General features: G+C 41.4%; 1 protein-coding gene across 18 annotated transcripts in view; it reads left to right on the top strand.

Moving 5' to 3' along the window:
* NCOR2 (nuclear receptor corepressor 2) overlaps positions 1–22203 on the top strand; it is a 640543-nt gene that overhangs the window by 193154 nt on the left and 425186 nt on the right. For all 18 annotated transcript variants that reach the window (XM_077461835.1, XM_077461842.1, XM_077461827.1 and 15 more), the window contains exon 3: positions 893–1020. In XM_077461835.1, the coding sequence (XP_077317961.1) occupies positions 893–1020 (128 nt within the window). The remainder of the gene's footprint in view (positions 1–892; positions 1021–22203) is intronic.

Genomic DNA, 22203 nt, shown 5'->3' on the forward strand with positions numbered 1-22203 from the left:
GGCCAAAAAGTTCAACCTTGGTTTCATCTCACCATAACATATTTTCTCACATGCCTTTGGGAGAATTCAGATGTGTTTTTGCAAAATTTATCTGGACTTGAATGTTTTTCTTTGTAAGAAAAGGCTTCCTCTTTCTAATCTACCCCATAGCTCAGACATATGAAGAATATAGGAGATTGTTGTCACATGTACCACACAGACAGTACTTTATATATATCGCTATCTTGCACAGCCATTTCAGGTTTTACCACAAGGGAATTCTTCTTTTGCTTCCAGTTATGCCTCCACTTTCCTATACAGTATATTGTGTTTCTCCTGCCCTCTGCCACTTCTCCTGAGTACCCCTTTCTGTGTTCCCCCTACTTCTGCAGATTATACATAGAGAGCTGCTCCCCCAGTGTAGATCTGAAGATCGTGTATGTCAGTTTGACAGCTGCGTCCTACTCTGTCTACCAGAGTGGTCATCAACCCTGTCCTCAGGGCCCACTAATAGGCCAGGTTTGCAAGATAACTGAAATGCATCACAGGTCATATTTGATGATCAGTGATTGCAGTATTCTAGTCTGCATCTCCCCAAGGTAATGCATAAAACCTGGCCAGTTAGTGGGCCCTGAGGACAGGGTTGATGACCACTGGTCTACCAGGAGAGTTGACAGCGAGAGGGCTGCTTAGACACAGAAAAGAACCAGCTGTCAACATTGTCACAACAACGTTGTGACTGGTGCACTTCATGTGTGATGAGTAAATACACAATTTGTCATTCTTGGCTATAGAAGGGAAAAAGGATGAACAGATGTAAAAAATAAAATGGCTTTTTTATTAGCTTGTCCTTAATGTATTTAATCTTTTTACAAATATACATTGACACTGCAATGCTGTTTTTGTTCTACAGGATGCCAATCTGCTAGAGTATCAGCACCATCCAAGAGAGTACAACCCTCATCTAGCTCCTAGTTCTGTTCTTATGCCACAGAGGAGACGGCCATCCTTACTATCCAAATTCCAACCAGGGAATGAAAGGTAGGATCACACCATTGTTCTCCTTTGTACAAGCTTTCACCTTAATGTTTAAAATCCTTTTTCTTGTATCCACAGTGAAGAGTGCAACGTAGCAGCATCTATAAGACCCCTTTCATACCAAATCGCTTTTCAGACGCATTTGCGCTAAACATAGCTCCTGAAAAACATCTGAAAACTGCTCCTATTAATTTTAATGGTTATTTTCACACTGGGGCAGTACGCTGGCGGGCAGTGCAAAGAGTCCTGCAAGCAGCATCTTTGGGGCATGTTTGGAGTGCTTTAAAAAGCACCTCAAAAAATGCCCCAGGCCATTGAAATGAATGGGAAGCGTTTCAAAAGTGCCACAAAATGGCTTTTTTTTTCTTTGGCTGCAAAAGTGCTGCAAAAATGGTACTAAAGCACCGCAAAAACGCCCAGCGTGTTATGGACAGTTTTTGAGCACCTCAGCATGAAAGGGGTCTAAATGTTCTGACTGCTCAAAATTGATTGAATCTGAAATGTACTGGTCATTAGGGCTAAAGCAGCACATACAGTGGCAGAAATGTTTGTAAAATGTATAGAATTCCAGTTGTATTGACTGTCATCTGACAGTGTATACGCATGCAAATTTGAGATCAGATGACAATAATTTTATGGATTGTTTGTAAAAGTTTGACATTTTAGACAATTCATCATCAGACTTGAACAGTTTATGGCAATATTTGATAATATTTGGTTTCCAATTCCTTTCTGAAATGTCCACATGCTGGAACAATCTGGATATGAAAAGATCATTTAACACCACATCTGTATATGACTACTGATATAAATACCCAACAGTCAAGCCGGGTACACACGGGCCGAATGTTGGGAGACAACTGCAGTTAAAAAAAAAAAAAAAAAAAAAAAAAAAAGCCGACATTAGGCCTGTGTGTATGTTGGTCTGTCTGACAGAAGCATGCTGGAATACCAGCAGCCGCCTGACTTGCAATCAGCGCTCTCAACCAATGGCAATGACAATTTTTTTTCGGTCAGCCCACAGGTAGTGTATACCAGGCTTGAGTGTGACTCTGTTTATTGAGATCACATCCGCTAACAATCAAAGATCTTATCTTCTTAGGTACCTTCCTTGCACGTCACTGATGTTTTCACCTATTTATTAAGATCTGTTTTCATAATCACACTTTTGTTCCATCCTATAGAAAATATCTGCTGCAAGTAATTGATATGTATAGTGTAATATTAGCGATAGGCTTGAAATGCCAACATATCTGCAGGGCTCTATTCATGGCTCTCTATTTCCCAGAATAAGCTGAATGACAGCGATCTTTTTTGGTGCTTTGCTGTATTAACAAGAAACTCAAATGATGTCTCAATGACTGCTGGTATATTTCCAATGCAGTGCTGGTGGGGCAAGATGCTATGTCTACTGACTATATTGAAAAATATACAATAGGAAAGTACTCTTTAAAGGTAAATAAATATAAACACCTAGGTGGAAAAAGGAGTTGGTTAAAATCCTTACCTTTCACTCTCTTCTGTAGTGCTGGATGACGGTGACGGATCCTGTGGGTGATATCAAGGGGAATGCAGAGTAGCCCAAATCATGGAACATAATGCTGTAATACAGTGCACTAGCTCCCAAGATTGTGGTTGTTTAGTATTTGTCAGAATATCACCTGATGGTTGCTGATGTCACTCTCACTTCAGTGCCTTGGCCATTTTATTATGGTGGACAAGGATCTAATTAAATAAGCAGATCTAAAAATTTTGTTCAAGATCTGTCCAATCTATCTATGTACGTGAATGAATATGTTTTCCACAACAGTCAATTTAAATTCACCTTTGATGTTTCTAGTGCTTTCAGAACATTGGCCATATAGACTGGATGTTCCAAATGCCTAGACATCTCTACTTTCAGAAAGTCATATAGAAGGCCTAGCAGATTTTTATTGATGCTCTGAGTAATCCATGCCTCCTACTGTAGGTAGCTTATAGAACCACCAGAGCCCTGAGCGGTAAAGCTGTGTTTTCTTTAATTATTTTAGTTCATAAATGACTTGTAGTTTTCTCTTTCTCATGCATTTTTACCAATTCAAGAGTCATGCAAATTGGAAATACTGAGATTGTTGTCTGTTTATCTCCTTTGACCTCACTGACTCTGCTAATAAGAAATTCTTAAAATTCTGCATTCTGTGTTGCTAAACCACAGAAAAATTAAGTCATAAACTTTCGCCAGTGCTACCAGGATTACAGGTCATTTTTTTTAAATAAAAAAAAAAATGTTTTGGATAGAGAAGGGAAGGGATCTGTCGGTGCTAGACAATTTTTGCACCCTAGGCAAGACTAGCTACTTGCACAGTAGCTACCCCCCACCCAAAAAATAACAAAATTAACTTTAAGATGTTCAATAATTCTAGCACCAGAACTCCTGCGTATCACTAAACTGATGACCTGTAGAGACTCTGCGCTTGTTCGTCCATGAAATGATGAAAAACTTCAGTATCCTATATTTCTTTCATAGGCATTGCTTTAACCACTTAAACCCCGGACCACTTGGCTGGCAAAAGACCAGAGCACTTTTTGAGATTCGGCACTGCATCGCTTTAACTGACAATTGCGCGGTCGTGCGACGTGGCTCCCAAACAAAATTGACATCCTTTTTTCCCCACAAATAGAGCTTTCTTTTGGTGATATTTGATCAACTCTGCGGTTTTCATTTTTTGCGCTATAAACAAAAAAATAGGGACAATTTTGAAAAAACTTTTGCTATAATAAATATCCCCAAAAAATATATATAAATTTTTTCCCCCCTCAGTTTAGGTTGATACGTATTCTTCTACATATTTTTGGTTAAAAAAAACACAATAAGTGTTTGATTGTTTTGCGCAAAAGTTATAGCGTCTACAAAATAGGGGATAGTTTTATGGAATTTTTACTAATAATTAATTTTTTTACTAGTAATGGCGGTGATCAGTGATTTTTATCATGACTGCAATGTTATGGCAGACAGATTGGACTTTTGGTGCTATTTTGTTGACCATTCACATTTGTACAGCAATCAGTGCGATTAAAAATGATTACTGTGTAAATGTGACTGCCAGTGAAGGGGTTAAGTGTGTCCTAGGGAGTGATTCTAACTGTGGGGGGGGGGCTATGTGTGACACGACACTGATCACTGCTCTTGATTACAGGGGGCTGTGATCAGTGTCAGTGTCACTAGGTAGCATGGGGAATTGCTTGTTTACAGCAGCATTTCCCCATTCTTCCTCTCCGTGAGACAATTGCAGGCATCATTTGCGGAGCTCGCGGTGGGCGCATGCACCCGCAAACCACTTCTTAAAAGGGCAACTTACAGGTACGTTAATATGCCTGTATGTGCCCTTCTGCCGACGTATATCGGCGTAACCGGGTTGGCAAGCAGTTAAAAGCCCCTACAGATCATCAGTTTATCATTATGCAGGGGTTCTGATGCTAGAATTATTGCTGTCACTCCGATGTGCGTGGTGATACATAATGTGTAGGGCAATCATTTTTGTATATATGTGTTTGTGTGTAGATGCAGTATACAGGTGTGTGTGTGTGTGTGTGTGTGTGGGGGGGGGGTACAGTATACAGGAGTGTGTGGGGAGGGTGTACAGTATACAGGTGCGTGTGTATGTGTGGGGGTGTACAGTATACAGGTGTGTGTGTGTGTGTGTGTGTGTGTGTGTGTGGGGGGGGGGGGTGTACAGTATACAGGTGTGTGTGGGGGGGAGGTGTGCAGTATACAGGTGCGTGTTTGTGGTGGGTGTACAATATACGGGTGTAGGGGTGTACAGTATACAGGCGTGTGTGGGGGTGTACAGTATACAGGCGTGTGTGGGGTGTACAGTATAGAGGTGTGTGTGTGTGGGGGGGTTACAGTATACAGGTGTGTGTAGGGGAAGGTACAGTATACAGGCGTGTGTGGGGGGGGGGTTGTACAGTATACAGGTAGAGGGCAGGGGGCGTACAGTGTACAGGTGGGACAGGGGGTTACAGTATACAGGTGGGGGTCAGGGGGTGTATAGTATACAGGTGGGGGTTGTACAATATACAGGTGTGTGTGTGTGTGTGTGTGTGTGTGTGTGTGTGTGTGTGTGTGTGTGGGGGGGGGGGGTGTAAAGTATATAGGTGGGGGGGCAGTGCAGGGGTATACAATCCACTCCCCTTGGCACAGTTGTATGCAGACAACTGTGTAGGGAGGTCAGTGTCCCCCTGGCAGTAGGTCCTCCTATCGCACACAATGCACTCAGGCTGTGTGGATAGGTGACTCTCGTTAAGCAGAGTATGATCAGGGGTGATAAGTACGGAGCCCCATCCGACTCCTCACATCAACGGACACAGACCCCACTCTTCTCCATTACTGACTATACACTCTGCCCTCTTACTGACCCCAGACCATCCAACCCTGCCTCCTCCATGATGTCATACAACTCCACCCTTTTGGAGTTCCTTATTCATCTTCCCTCCTAATCTGGATGGAAGACTCTCCTCTCCCCTGCAGATCGCCTTCTGAGGAGTTACTGAGAGATCTGAGGAAACCATGAACGGGGTGGGGGGATATCAGGAGAGGTGGGGTGCGTCATCACGATTTGGAGGTTCTCTGGTCTCAGCCGATTATTTTCAACACCCCTAGTGGCCGTGTGCCCGCCTAGTTTGCCTACCTGTAGCGCCGGCCCTGGAAGGTGTGTTCCTGCTGCTAATATTCTCTCTCACTTTAAGGCAGGTGCCAGGGAATATGTTCACATCGGGATTAATAAAAGTAATCTTAAATTTATTAGTATTGTCTGGATTATTTGACTTTCTGGTTTTTGTAGTCAAGGTTTTAGCCAATACAACAAAGGATTTAGCCAATACACACTATGCAAAAAATGAGTATTAAAGTTTATCTAGCGCCAAACTTTTTTGGGCTATAGTAAAATATATTAAAAGCTCATGTTAGGTTTTTTTATTTTTGCCAGAATGGTAATTACCTGCTAGTGATTTTTCCTTCCCCTAATGATATTATGTTTGTACAACCTGTTTAAAAGAGAAAAGGCAATTTTAGAATGTTTTGTAAGGTTTTCTTTCATGCTAGTTTCATAAAATCACCAGATTACTCTGCCTAGATTCTGATTTCCTGCTTTCAGCTCTGCCACAAAGGAGGACAGCATTAAACAGAGGGGTAGCGAGGGTGGGCTATGACATTAACAATAATTAGGATAAAAACCCTGGCCGCCTGATCAACTCCATGGGTTTTAGGGACATGTATCCCATACATCCTTAACACAAGCTGCCTATCGTAATGTCCTCACAGTGGTTACAGACATTACAAAATGTGATAAGTGATCTTGGCAAAGATGTTTGCCTAGACGTCATGGGGTAACAACTGTTGTAGTTTCAGTTCCACTTTACTCTTGAAGCAGTGCCAGTCATATTGGCCTATGTCAGAACTACCGTATTGTGAATGTCACAAGAGCCACTCTTTGACACCTCTAGGCTACCTTATCTGCAGAGAGCTCTGAGTAGAACCTTGGATGTGCCCTCACCTTATATCCTATAAAATCATGCCTTGTTAGTGATTAATCCTCTGGAACTCTCCTCTCAGTAATTTTCCTTCCTTATCGATGCTGCTTGCAAACTCCCTGCTTAATGCTGTCCTTAGTGGCAGAGCTGAAAGCAGGAAATCAGAATCTAGGCAGAGTCTAAGTAATCTGGTAATTTTATGAAACTAGCATGAAACAAAACCTTGCAAAACTTGATAGGGAAAGAAAATTACTGAGCGGAGAGAGTTCCAGGGCAATAATCACTAACAAGGCATGATTTTATAGGATATAAGGTGAGGGCACATCCGGTGAAGGGAGCACAGGAACCTTAGTAGAGGCACAGAGGTAGATGTTTGTGAAGAGATCAATTCATTCATTTATTTTCACTAATAGAAATGGACACTGGGCATGTTGGTTTCACTTAACCACTTTAAGAACGGGCCCATTTTTCAAACTTGTTTTACAAGTTAAAATAATTTTTTTTTTCACTAGAACATTACTTGGAACCCCCAAGCATTATATATATTTTTTTCTAACACCCTAGAAAATAAAATGGTGGTTGTTGCAATACTTTCTGTCACATGGTATTTGCACAGCAGTCTTGCAAGCACACTTTTTTTTTAAATACATTTTTTTTAATTAAAAAGTAAAACAACACTAAAGTTAGCCCATTTTTTTATATTGTAAAAGATGATGTTATGCCAAGTAAACTGATGCCCAAAATGTCATGCTTCAAAATTACGCCCCCTCGTGGAATGGCCACAAACTTTTACCCTCAATTTTACAGGTTGCATGTTTTGAGTTACAGAGGAGGTCTAGGGCTAGAATTATTGCTCTCGCTCTAATGATCACGGCGGTACCTCAAATGTGTGGTTTGCATTCGTATGCATTCGCTTCTGAACGTGAGCTCTGCGGGACAGGGCGTTTTTAAAAGAAAAAAAAACATTTTTTCTTATTTATTTTACCTTTTTTCTTTTTTCTTTTTTTCACTGTTCTTTTTTTTTTTTTTTTAAAAGGGTCACTTTTATTCCTATTACAAGGAATGTAAACATCCCCTGTAATAAAAAAAAAAGCATGACAGGACCTCTTAGAGATGAGCTATGGGGTCAAAAAGACCTCAATATCTCATATTTGCACTAAAATTCAATAAAAAAAATAAAAATAGAAAAAATGTCTTTTTGAAAAAAATGTTAATAAATAAATGTTGCTTTAAGAGCCCTGCATTGGTATGGAGCCCGATGGGGGCCATCTTCCCCTCACTCAACTCCATACCACACAGGATCCGATCGCCTCTGCCGCTACCGGCGGCTCCGGAGGGTACTGAAGCACGACGGGAGGGGCCCTCTCCCTCCGCAGATAAGTGATCTTGCGGCAAATCCGCCACAGAGACCACTTTTATCTGAAAGCGGACCGCTCGCTGAGGAAGAGGATACTGGGGTTATGGCAGCTAGCTAGTGGGGGCGACTACGTTTTAGTTTGTATAGTAGCTTACAATTTTTTTTCACAATTTTCTGAGTAGAACCTCGGCTTCGTTCTGAAAGGCCAGGCATTAGGAATCAAATACTGATCTGTTTATCGGAAGTGCAGGTTGGCTGAAAGTAGTTTTTATTTTTATTTGCTTTCAGGCCTTGATGTTTTATTAATCTAGTAACATATGTGTAAGTTGTTTAGCATCAATGTATTAAACCTGGAGCGAAAAAAGAAAAAGTTTTAGATGTTAACATAACCATCCTAAAATGGTCATTTCAAAAGAATCAGGGATATTAACAGCTGAAATTATGGACAAATTAAGACTGCAAATTTGCGCTCGCCTCCAATGAACCAATGTAATAGTCAATAAAGCTATTAGTTAAAATAAAAGTGCACCAGGTAAGTTTAGGACCTAGAGATGGCGAGACCAAGCTTTATTTCTACAAATTTGCTAATATTTTGTCTGCTTGCAGTGCTCCTTTTTTTTTTTTTATGATGGTCCTTTCACAGTTTTCATTGTCTTATAATTGTCTGTGAAATGTTTTGTCTGTTATATTTAGGGATGCACCGAATGGGTTTTTTGGTGCCGAAACCGATACCGAAAATGAAAAATACACTAGGCCGAAAACCGAAACCGATACCGAAACAGCACCGAAACCGAAAATGGCTTTTTTTATATATATATATATAAAAAAAAAAAAAGATATATAAAATCGCCTTATATAGTATTATTCATTATAGTATTCATATTCAACTGAATCATTAATTTTATGAATAAAAGAATAGTCCAGTAATGGAAAATAACAGTACTTTAATAAAGCAACCCAAATAAATTGGACAGTGGACACAGAAGATAAAATCATAAAATCAAATAAAATACAAAATTAAATGATAAATTACTACCGCATATCCTACAGTGTAGACTGCAGTCAGTGCACATTGAACCATAACAAAATAAATTAAAAAAATGAAATAAAATAATATAAAAATAAAACGACTAAGACTAAGTCTAAGAAGACTTAATGTCTTAGACTTTATTAATTTTCAACTTAAACCAGAAGAACTAGTAGTAATTCAGTTATCTCTCCCTAAGGTGTCAGCGGCTGCATGTGCGATAAAAGTGTATGTATGTAGCTGCGGGTTACACACACAGTCATACAGTAGACCACACTGTTTTCCGGCCCCCGGGTATGAGCAGAGACATCCTGGAACACAGTCTACAGTCTGGTCTACAGCAGCGGTGCTCGGGCAATCACAGCAAGCAATGTAGACTAGTCTGTTTCTGGAAGTCTCTGCCCATATCTGGAACACAGTGTGGTATAGTGTATAGTACTGGAATATGTAGACAGCCACAGATACAGGACATACAGTTTTGCACATGCAGCGGGCTGAAAGCTTAGGGAGAGACAATCAATGACTGACAGTTTTGTCCCAACAACAAACTATAAAGAATAACAATGGCAGAAGGCTGTTATTCTGTTTCACAGTAATATATAAGTATGCTAAATGCAATAAATATTTTCCAACCTGAGAGAACTGTAGTAATTTATTTTTTCCCCCCTAAGTTCTCTCCCTAAGGTGTCAGCGGCTGCATGTGCGATAAAAGTGTATATATGTAGCTGCGGGTTACATACACAGTCATACAGTAGACCACACTGTTTTCCGGCCCCCGGGTATGAGCAGAGACATCCTGGAACACAGTCTACAGTCTGGTCTACAGCAGCGGTGCTCGGGCAATCACAGCAAGCAATGTAGACTAGTCTGTTTCTGGAAGTCTCTGCCCATATCTGGAACACAGTGTGGTATAGTGTATAGTACTGGAATATGTGGACAGCCACAAATACAGGACATACAGTTTTGCTGCCATGCAGCAGGCTGAAAGCTTAGGGAGAGAGAGATATAGTTTGGCCCAACAGCAACAAACTATGTATGATGTGTGTGACTGTGTACAGTACTAAAACTGGAGATCTCTTAAATTGAAGAAGTGCAAAAACTGTAGAACTACTACAATGAACAAACAACTAATGGCAGTATGGCACAACTAGACAACTGGAACATACTGGTAGTCAGTCATACTATGTTGTATGTTCCAATTGTCCAAATAGCACAGTCCAATGCCAATTCATTTACTATGTTCAACAACATGGTAAAGGAATTGGTCTATGCTACGGATTTATAAATCTATTTCAGTATAAGTGGCAGATTTAGCTTTAAGAACAAAAGTTGCTCCGCTTTCTCACAGGAGAGACGGTTTCTCTTCTCGTCAAGAATATGAGATGCTAGACTGAATAGTCTCTCACTCTCTGTACTGGTGCTTGGGGCAGATAAATATCTGCGTGCAATCTGTGCAAGCAAAGGAAAACGTTGTTTGTTGATGCGCCAGTACACAAGAGGATTGTCACTTCTGGCGATAGGCTGTTCAGCTAAATAAATGTCCAGCTGTTGGGTAGCTGCACTTGTTGTTGCACTGCTATGGACCGGGGTGCATTCATGTAAAATTTCTTCAAACATATCAGATATGGAGGGAGCGTGTTCCTCTTCACTTGTATGCAACTGTTTCTTCTCACGTTCCTCTGTGCTACACCTCAAAACTCCTTCACCGGATGCTTCCACCACCTCCATTTGTGCCTGTATCATTTCCCGTGCACGCTGCTTTTTCTCAACATTAAAATAATGCTCTTTAAATCGAGGATCTAGAACTGTTGCAATGCAGTACAGAGGGTTGGACTCGGTGTCTTGAAACCGGTTGGTAACAGCCTCCAGTAGAGTGGTTTTAGCCGTTTTTACGCCATGGTCTGTTTCTATCTCTTTTCCTAGCAGACGCTTCAGTGCGGCAATCAAGGGAATAACTTCAGAAATGGAAGCATTAGTTGAGCTTATTTCTTTTGTTAACTGTTCAAATGGAGATAGAAGAGACAAACTATTTTCAACTAACATCCACTGATGTGCACTCAGTGTTGCCGGCAGCTCGTAATCTGCAATGTATGCAGCTAAAACACGCTTTTGTTCAAAAAGACTTTGCAGCATATAGTAGGTGCTGTTCCAACGAGTGGCTACATCTTGCTGCAGTCGTTTCGGTGGCATTCCAAACTGTATCTGCAAAGCTTGTAATCTGGAATAAGCAAGTGGAGAATGCTTAAAGTGACCCACAATTTTTCTTCCTTTTGATACAATATCAGATATGGTGCGCTGACTCAGCAATCCTTCATTCACAGCCAATTGCAGCGTGTGTGCCATACACGGTATGCTTTTAAGTTCACTGTCCTCCATTGCCTTTGCCATGTTCCGCGCATTATCTCGTACAATCAAATGCACTTTAGACTTCTCAATGTGCCAAGTGTCAAGCATGGATTTTAAAGTGTCAGCTATTGCTGCTGCAGTATGTGATCCAACAAACTCACGTGCGTTAAGTAGGATGTTTTGCAATTGAAATTTGTCATCTATCCACTGCGCTGTCAGGCTAAGCATGCTCGTTGGACTGACGTCTGAACTCCAAATGTCGGTAGTAAAACTGATTGCTATGATGTCGGTAGTCATGAGCTCTTGAATGTGTTTTCTAACACTGCAAAACAATTCAGGTAGACAGGTATCTGCAAAGTAGCGTCTGCTTGGTAGTGAGTAACGCGGCTCAATATGTTGCATAAGCCTACGGAATCCAATGTCCTCCACAACAGAGAATGGCTGGTCGTCTAATGCAATAAATTCCATAATTTTATCTGTTATGGCACGAGCTTTGGGACTGTCACTTGCAAATTTTTTAACCTTTTCAAAGACCGTGGCCACAGATGGTGTTGAGCCTGAGTCACTTTTTGGAAGTGGCACTGTTTTCTTGTAATCTGAATGCTGAACTGGATGTCGTGTTTTCAGATGGTGTATCAAACCTGTTGTTGAAAAATGCCTTGGCACTGTACCCCCTCTTGAAATTTCTGCTGAGCAAAGACTACAGATTGCAAATTTGGGGTCTTTATCAGAAACTTTAAAATATTTCCACACTGCAGACATGGTCCACCTTTGCTGGTAGCGCAGAATAATAGCATAGAATGATCTATAGTGGGAGTGAAATCTGAGGGGGAAAAGAAAAAAAAGGACGAAATTAATTTTAAAGCTAAACCCCAGGAGGCAGCTTTAAAAAATAATAACAAACTATCACTTTTTTTTTTAAACGCTGCAGCTCTTGCCATGCAAGGTAGTTAATATGTCTGCACTGCAGTATATATCCTGACTTGTACCAAAAGATAATATAATTGCACTGATTAAATTTCATTGCAAATGGAATGGATTGCTTGCATGCAAATTGCAATTGCAATTTCATGCTATATTTAATTTTTTGGGCGCTATTCTGCAGTATAATATAATACTATAACTTCATGTGCTTGTTGTACAATAAAATATATAATATATATATATAGTTGTTAAATATAATATATTATATTGCGTACTGTCTGTCATGTTTTAAAAAAAATGATAAATCATGTCATGTCAGTGTGCTATACTATACCAAATGACAACAAGGGCATACATTTTATAGTATACTAGTACTACAGAATAATAAATAGCATGCCATTCCATTTCAAATCAGTTTACCGTATATACTCGAGTATAAGCCGAGATTTTCAGCCTCTTTTTTGAGGCTGAAAGTGCCCCCCTCGGCTTATACTCGAGTCATCGCTGTCTGCCCGCTCGATCAGCGTGTCGAGCAGACAGACAGCGGCCATTCTATTCAAAAGCCGCGCCTCCGGCTCCGCCTTCGCCTGTGATAGGCGGAACACTGAATTTCCCAGCAGCCTGTGTTCCGCCTATCACGGACATCGTATCATCCTCGTACTACGGACGAGGATGATACGACGTCTGTGATAGGCGGAACACAGGCTGCTGGGAAATTCAGTGTTCCGCCTATCACAGGCGAAGGCGGCGGCGCAGCTTTTGAATTTTACAATGGCCGCCGACGAAGAGGGCACGGGACGGAGGCAAGGCAAGGCACGGCACGGCACGGGACGGGACGGGACGGGGGCAAGGCAAGGCACGACACGGGACGGATGCAAGGCAAGGCACGGCACGGGACGGAGGCAAGGAGGCAAGGCACGGGACGGAGGCTCGGGACAAAGGTAGGCTGGACACACACACACACACACACACACACACACACACACAGGGATGGATGGAGACACACACAGGGATGGATGGATGGATGGATGGATGGAGACACACACACACAGGGATGGATGGATGGATGGATGGAGACACACACACACAGGGATGGATGGATGGATGGATGGAGACACACACACACAGGGATGGATGGATGGATGGACACACACACACACACAGGGATGGATGGACGGACACACAGGGATGGACGGACACACAGGGATGGACGGACACACAGGGATGGACGGACACACACACAGGGATGGACAGGCATGTCTCACCCTCGGCTTATACACGAGTCAATAAGTTTGCCAGTTTTTTTGGGGGTAAATTGGGGGCCTCGGCTTATATTCGGGTCGGCCTATACTCGAGTATATACGGTACATTTTTTTTTTTTGCTACATCAGGATGTACTGTAAGACATTTAATTAATATACCATACTGCATGGCACAAAAGGCACAAAGTAATACATGTTGTTTGACTGCTATGACAGTTTCAGTAGTATAGTAAAATAAATTAGTTGGATTGTTTGGCAGTTTAAGGCAAAAAGGCAATGCATTGCTCACCGGCGAATAGTAGTAATGGTAGCCATCCAGGAGGGACAGTGCCCAGTGCCCACTGTTGTACTTCAGTATGTGCAGCTCTCTATGAAGCCGTCTCGGGTCCCAGCAGCGTCTCTCGGGTCCCAGCAGCGTCTCTCGGGTCCCAGCAGCGTCTCACAAGCACGAGGAGCGTCCGCGGGGAAGGTGCCAGCGTCTCAGCAGGGAACGTGCTTACGAGTGCGGCGTCTTAACCGCGAGGAACGTGCAAGCCGCCCACAGAACGAGTGATGTCATCCGAAGTTTCTCCCACCGCTACTGCGCATGCGCGATTTTCGGCGCCATTATCGGCAAGAATTCTCTTTCGGCAAAATGCCGAAAAGGCCATTTTCGGCCGATATGTTTCGGCGGCCGAAATTTCGGTGCATCCCTAGTTATATTGTATCTACCGTCAGCTATTGTGTAATGCATTCTGTTTTTTTCCCCACAGTACGGCCCCATTCACACTGGGCATTTAGGCATTTAGCCTCGGTGCATGAGGCTCCATGATTTAGGTATAGGCAGAGGGCATAGGTGCACTGCGTTTAGGTCAGAATGTGCCCGGGACAAATGTCCAGAATGGGTGTAGTCTGAATTCCAGGCATTTGTCTTTGGGTACACACCCCCCCTAAAATGTAAGGACTTCTAGGTGCCCTGACCAGCCACAGCAGCTGTCACAGCTCTCACAGAGTTTGTGGTGCACCCGTTCCTCACGCACCTCACAACGCCAAAGCCTCATACATCAGGGTTAAACACTCAGCATGCATGGGACATAAAAGACTTGCTGTTTCATAATGATGACCTTATTCTATGTTCTGCATAGCATGACTTACAGCAGTAAACACATTAAACTTGTGACTTGTCAGTTAGCCTTTAGATTTGTTTTGTACCAGATAAGTCCCTCTTATTATGTCCGTAACTGTATTTTATTTTACATAATATCTTAAAAGAAGTTTAGTGCACTACACTATTGCAGAATTCCTGTATGCTTTTCAAGAGGCTTTCTAGTTTTCATCCAGTCAAGTCCCCCCTGAACTTGTTTATAGGTATAGAAAGTAATGGTTCCTCTGATGTGCTGATTTCTGAACTTTTACTCACCCTATTTGAGGCTGCTGCCCCCCCCTATTTCCAACAGGCATGTGCCCACTTCCTGTTCCTGTCACTGTTCATGACCAGGACTGTAGGTAGGTCACAAGTCACAGCAGCTGTCTGGGACTAAATGACGTCATTGCTTGCGCCAGGACTGGAATTACCTTGCCAAATGCTGTATTTTCCTCCTTTTTTTACTTTATCGAAGTGTCACAAAAATCAAAGTTTTGCTCAAATCTATGCAGTACATTGACATGTGGTGATATGGGTTGTGTTGCAAAAAAAATGCAGGCCTACTGCATTTCTATACAACGCACATCATTCATTGTTCATGTATAGCGTTATATTCAGGGTGTGGTGGTCCAAGGAGATCCAAGGGGTTCAGCCTCAAAAGGGTTGTTTGTAGACCCCTGGGATGACTCCAATTGTCCACCTGAAAAGAAATGGGGGAGTTGAGAAAGCCCTTGGGAAAATGGCAGAGTGAATGACTGAAAATATACTAGTTGCCTCAAATTGGTAGGGGAGTAAATTACAGCAGAATGACCTCATGGGGTAAATACACGCAATCTTTTGTGAGTGCAGGTGGACATTATCCTGTCTCTAGGCAGGATGAGAAAGGTTGCACTTGATGCCTCAGGGTTTCCAGTCTTGGATTCTGTATAAGGTTTTCAGGTGGATGTTGAATCAGGTGAGTTGGAGAGTGTCTAAAAAGAAAAAAAAAGCCATTAGGTGGCATAAGTGGCAGAGGCACCCATTGTTGTGTATTTAAGAAAGGATCAGGGTTTTCTGGTATATTGTGCACAAATATCTCCTGGCTTTAAATTTCCACTTCCTCCGTTCAAGGTGATACACTGCTGTTCTGTTTTCCCTTATGCGCTGTGCTGTCAGGGTGAATCATTGGACGACTCCACTTCTACTGATTACAGCACAGCACATTGATGATAATGATAAACCAGACCGCCCCTAATCGTTTCTTAAACACACAAGAATTGGCGCCTCTACTGATTGGACCGCCAGTGGGCTTTTTTAGATGTTATCCAACTCATATGTATGGTGTAAACAGGGATTTTTTATTTCTATTTGGCATTGTGTTGAGCCTTCATTCATCAAAGCTATAGCTGCTAGTAGTAATCACTGTGTTCTCTGGGCAGGGGCAGCTCCCCACGCCCCCCTGCCAGGAGAACACAATGGGAGGGACTCCCACATCATCACTGACTCGTGGTGGGAAAAGAAAACCACATCTATTGCCTGCCTAAGGATATCAGCCCTGGCCGCAGCCTGTTTCCACAGGTAATCACATATGACCTATTACATACAAATGGCTGTGGGGGATTTCAGTTTGTCATTACTGTTAATAGGGCCTCTCGTTGCTTTGAATGGGAAAATCAAACTGTGTCCACGATAGAAAACCACATAAGCAGCTAAACCTGTTTTGCTAACCAAACCATTAACCCACTACCACTGGTCCCCTTTGATTGGCCTTGTATGAATAATAAATTGGGTTGTACCCTAAGCTCATGTATGTGTTGTAATAATATAACAGGCCTGGTGGTTCTTTTCTTTTACAAATCTTTTTTTTTTTTTTTTTTAGAACACTACAGTATATTTGCTTGTTCTGGGGCTTGGAAGTTACTTCAGCCTTTTTTCTGATAGCCTGGACCTGTATAGTTTTCATTTCTGTACAGAATTCTGTAGCAGTGTTGCAGGAGTGAGTGGGATAAGAGCAAAGGAAGGCAAGTAAGCCAATAGGGACTTTACTATTTCTGGGCATTAATTAACCGCTAGGTCACCAGGGATATTGATAGACATTAATTTCTTACTGCATTATTATGAATATCACTTGGTAAAAAATAAATTATAGATCAGCAGGATATTTCTGGGCACTCTTCCCTAAATAGGCAACTTGGAGAAGTCGGGAAAATGAGCTTCATTTGCCAACCAGAAGTAATACCAGCTAGGAAGTCTTTTTTTAGAAACCTAAACCGTGTTTTAATGGCATAACAAGAGGGAATTCAATAAAGAGCAAATACATGACACTGAGGAAGTTGACACCTGGGAAAATGTTGGCTCATACACTACATAAATGATCTTGCACAAAATCACAACGAGATTTGACCATTGGTGGAGTTTTTTTTGCAAATAGATATTGAGGATATACTAGGAAGCCTTGTAATTCTAATGTAGCACTTAGAAGCAGCTCAACATGTATGAAAGAGGCAGTGGTACCTACAGCATGAACAATGCATCCATTGTCCAGCCTCTATTTAAGATAAGGAAAACTATAACTAGGTAGGTTCAAAGGTTGCTGATGTGCTTATTGTAGATGTACTGTGGATCACCATTCCTTTATATGTATATTTAAAACAGTATATCTACATGATATAATATGATCATACTCATTTATTGTGGTATTTGTAATGATAAATAACATGTGAAACTTATTTCTGATAGATTTCAGTCTATTATGTTTCTTGTAAAGATCAGTGCTAGATCACATACAGTGCATCCGGAAAGTATTGACTTTTTCCACACTTTGGTATGTTACAGCCTTATTCCAAAATGGATTAAATTCATTATTTTCCTCAAAATTCTACAAACAACCCATAATGACAATGTGAAAGAAGTTTGTTTTGAAATCTATACAAATTTTATTAAAAATGAAAAAAAATCACATGCACATAAGTATTTACAGCCTTTGCCATGACACTCAAAATTGAGCTCAGGTGCATCCTGCTTCCACTGATCATTCTTGAGATGTTTCTACAACTTGATTGGAGTCCACTTGTGGTAAATTCAGTTGATTGGACATGATTTGGAAAGGCACACAACTGTCTATATAAGGTCCCAAAATTAACAGTGCATGTCAGAGCACAAACCAAGGCATGAAGTCCAAAGAAATGTAGACCCCTGAGACAGGATTGTATCGAGGCACAGATATGGGGATGGGTACAGAAAACTTTCTGCAGCATTGAAGGTCCCAATGAGCACAGTGGCCTCCATCATCCATAAATGGAAGAAGTTTGGAACCACCGGGACTCTTCCTAGAGTGGGCTGCTTGGCCAAACTGAGCAATTGGGGGAGAAGGGCCTTAGTCAGGTAGGTGACCAAGAACCTGGGTCACTCTGACAGAGCTCCAGCATTTGTCTGTGGAACCTTCCAGAAGAACAACCATCTCTGCAGTACTCAACCAATCAGGCCTGTATGGTAGAGTGGCTGTACGGAAGCAACTCCTCAGTAAAGGGCACATGACAGCCCACCTGGAGTTAGCCAAAAAGCACCTGAAGGACTCTGACCATGAGAAACATCTCTGGTCTGATGAAACAAGGATTGAATTCTTTGGCCTGAATGGCAAGCGTCATGTCTGGAGGAAACCAGGCACCACTCATCACCTGGCCAATACCATCTCTACAGTGAAGCATTGTGGTGGCAGCATTATGCTGTGGGGATGTTGATCAGTGGCAGGAACTGGGAGACTAGTCATGATTGAGAGACACATGAATGCAACAATGTACATAGACATCCTTGATTAAAACCTGCTCCACAGCGCTCTGGACCTCAGATTGGGGCTAAGGTTTATCTTCCAACAGGACAATGATGCTAAGCACACACCTAAGATAACAAAAGTGGCTATGGGACAACTCTGTGAATGTCCTTGAGTGGTCCAGCCAGATCTGAAAATGGCTGTGCACTGACGCTCCACACCCAACCTCATGGAGCTTGAGAGGTCCTGCAAAGACGAATAGGAGAAACTTCCCAAAAATAGCTATGCTAAGCTTGTAGCATCATACTCAAAAATACTTGAGGCTGTAATTGGTGCCAAAGGTGCTTCAACAAAGTATTGAGCAATGGCTGTGAATACTTATGTACATGTTATTTTTTTATTTTTTTTAATACATTTATAAAGATTTCAAACAAACTTCTTTCACATTGCCATTATGGGTATTGTTTGTAGAATTCTGAATAAAAAAAATGAATTTAATCCATTTTGGAATAAGGCTGTGACATAACAAATTGTGGAAAAAATGCTTTACGGATGCACTGTAAAGCCAGTCTATTTAATGCCAGGATGTGTTACTCTGTGCTTTTAATATTTTCCGAATGATTAGGGCTCCTCTGGTTCTCATGAAAAAAATCTCTTATGCAAAGAGCTTAGTTGCCTGGAATCAGAGCTGAGTCTTCAGCATCTTCTGATCCCAAGTCAAATGTTTGTGCTGAGAAAAGGGGAAACATATGAGCCTGCTACAAGTAAAGATTTTACTGGGCTGGGGATTGAGGAGAATTCCTTGCAACAGATAGAATATTAGAAGGAGCATCTATTAGTAAGCAAAGAAATGAACAGCTCACAAGCCCTATATGGTGAGTATTCAAATTTTAAATAGTATTAAAACAGCCTATTTTGGCCAGACAGAATGCTGGACATCAGTGAAACTGACCTGAAGACAATGCTGAGAACCATTGAATCTATAGTAGCATAGCTTTTTTTTTTTTCTGTTTCTACATGTGTTATATGTATATCGTACACACAAAATAAGCGCCGTAATAAGAAACAGGGCCACTTTTTCTTTTATATCCTTGCGACTCTTGGTTTGTCTTTAGCCTTCAAAAGACCTGATACTTTTGTGTATGTTTATAATAAATTATGGGTCTTGATTGCCTTTTTCCTACATTTAGAAGGTGCTGAAGTTCTTCAAGTAAAGATGCTGTGCCCTGTGTCACACTCCCCTCTCGAACCCCCACTCACCAGAAAAAAATGGACCCTCAGCTTTGCAGTCTGGGGGTCAAACATGCTTGTTACTGGTGTGAGGAAGATTGGACCTCTGCAACTCCTTATTGAGCTCTCCAAATAAAGGTCTCAGGGGTAGTTCAGTCATAAGCAACACTTACATGATTGCAGATAAAAAGAAGCATAGGACAGAGAGTGATGCTCTTCCGGGTTTGCCGCGCGGACTCTGTCATATGCTCTTTTTCATCTGCAATCTTGTAACGGTTGCTTATGACTGTGCAAATAAACATTTTTATACAATACTTCACTATGAGCTTTTATTTGCTTTGTCGAGCCCTGTGGATATTTTGGCTACCCCTGAGACCTTTATTCAGAGATCTCAATAGGGAATTCCAGAGGCCCCTCTTCCTAACACCAGTAACAAGCGTGTTTGAACCCCCCGACTGCAAAGCTGACGGTCCATTTTTACTGGTGAGTGGGAATACGAGTGGGGAGTGTGTCACGTGACACAGCATGTTTACATGAATCACTTAAGCACCTTCTAAATCTTTTTGGAGCACCGAGCACTTTATAAGAGATTTGTTTTTGTAATTGATTTTTGTCACAGTAATGATTTATATATTATCACAAACTGTAAGCGCTGTATTATTCTGATTGTCATTTGAGGTGATTTAGCACCTAGTGGACAGCAGCTGCATGTTTGTCACAATTTGTCACCTAGCGTGAGTATTGATTTGTTTTATTGTTTCCTACATTGTTTTGTGACTGGACGGCCTTGTAAACATTTAAAGTTCACCCTTTTTCCCCTAAATGCCAGCTCTCCTATGTACCATTCCTGAACTAATGTACTTCTTTTACAAAAATAAATTGGCTTTCCATTTATTGTACACACATTTACCTCAATGTCTTATGGCTGTTTAAAAACACTGCTTGATTACTTCCTGGACAGACTTTAGGTCATGACACAGGAAGGAGTTGCCCAGCTGATCTCATTAGCACACACCCAGCCTCATCTACCCTCAGCTGGTCAACTCCTTCCTGTGTTATGACCTAAAGTCTGTCCGGTAAGGCACAAGTAATAGAGTAGTGTGTTTAAACAGCTATGAAGAGCGGGAGATAAGTCTGCGTAGCATTAATGGAAAGCTGTTTTATTTAGGCAAAATAAGAACATTAATGCTATTTTGGTACATAGGGGAGCTGGAATTTAGAAAAAAAAAGTTGAAAAAAAAACTAACTTATCCTTTAAACTATTCTTGTGGACACTAATCCAATGACCATGACTTACGGTGCTCACAACTGGCAGCATGCTATTAATATAAACCAGCCTTTGCTGCCTATTAACAAAAGCTGTTGGAAGAATGACCTATAATTGTTTTGCTTGCAGAACAATCCTCTTATGTAGCAATTATAGTTAGTAAATTCTGGTATGTTTTTTCCCAATTTTTGGACTACTAAAAATTTTTGCAGAATGAGTTTTTTTTTGGTCATTGTGATCTAATTCTCCAAGCCAGACAGTAAAGAACTAAGAATAGAACAAAAACTTTTTTTTTCTAGCCTGACTGATGCTAGAAATGGGGTGCCACTGGTGACATCCTACATGTATTCTGGTCATTTCCCTCTTTACAATCCTTTTGCGCTGAGGTACATTGGGTTGTTAAAAAGTGTACATTCTTTCTAATCGTGGACAACTCAGCATTTGTCTTGCTTCATCAAAACAACAAGACGACATATAAGACATCCATTTTTCCACACTTACTCAACACAGCCAGAAGTTGTATTCTGGAGTTATGGAAACAACCTCATGTCCTCTCAATTGCCCTGTGGATAGTAAAGATCAACGATATTAAGCATATGGAGGACCTTGTTGACTCCAGGAAAAGCACTCACAACAGACTATTTGAATACAAAGTGCTGACTGTCCAAATTAAATAAATCGAAAAAAAGAAGAAAACACAGGCATGAGTCAGGTTCTGAAGTAGAGGTCGGAGAAGGGGGAACCGTCTCCTTCCCCTTTCCCCCTCTCCTTCACTTCCCTCTTTCTTCCCCTCCAGCCCTCTCTTTACCATTTTTGTCCCCCATAGATTCGTGGCTCTCTATTGTTTCTCTTGTTCTGGAATCTAGCTGCTTTTTCCCACTTCTTCCATGAATATATTGAAAACCACTTTTACATTTTCAGTGTTCAGACACTCTCAAACTGTTAAAGTGGTTGTAAAGGCTTAAGGTTTTTTACCTTGATGCATTCCCGGTAAAAAAAAAAAAAGTTCTATGATCACATTGCTGTCTCCGGCTCTCTCTCTATCAGTGCTGCTTCCCTGAACGTCTGATCTTCACAGGAAAGAGTTAACATTGGAAAGCGCAGTCTTAAAGTGGTTGTAAACATAAAAAAAAATGTAATTAAGCAGTTTACCTGGTACAGTAAAGGTTAACAAGTCATCGGTGCCCAATCTTGCCATGAATGGTGGATCCATCTTTCTTGCTGGGTTAAAAGCCGACACATGAGAAAAATGTGTCCCGCCACAACCCCACTGATGTGACAAATTACGTATTTCTCTCATGCACAAGCATGAGAAAAAGGGGGGTGGGTCCAGCATTCCAGCAACAGATTGCTCCCCCTACCTCTTCCAGCTCTCCTACGTTTGGCTGCCT

The sequence above is a fragment of the Lithobates pipiens genome, unplaced genomic scaffold, assembly GCF_037356315.1.
Source record: "Lithobates pipiens isolate NorthernLeopardFrog02 unplaced genomic scaffold, aLitPip1_a1.2 Scaffold_3, whole genome shotgun sequence".
NCBI classification, from domain to species: Eukaryota; Metazoa; Chordata; class Amphibia; order Anura; family Ranidae; genus Lithobates; species Lithobates pipiens.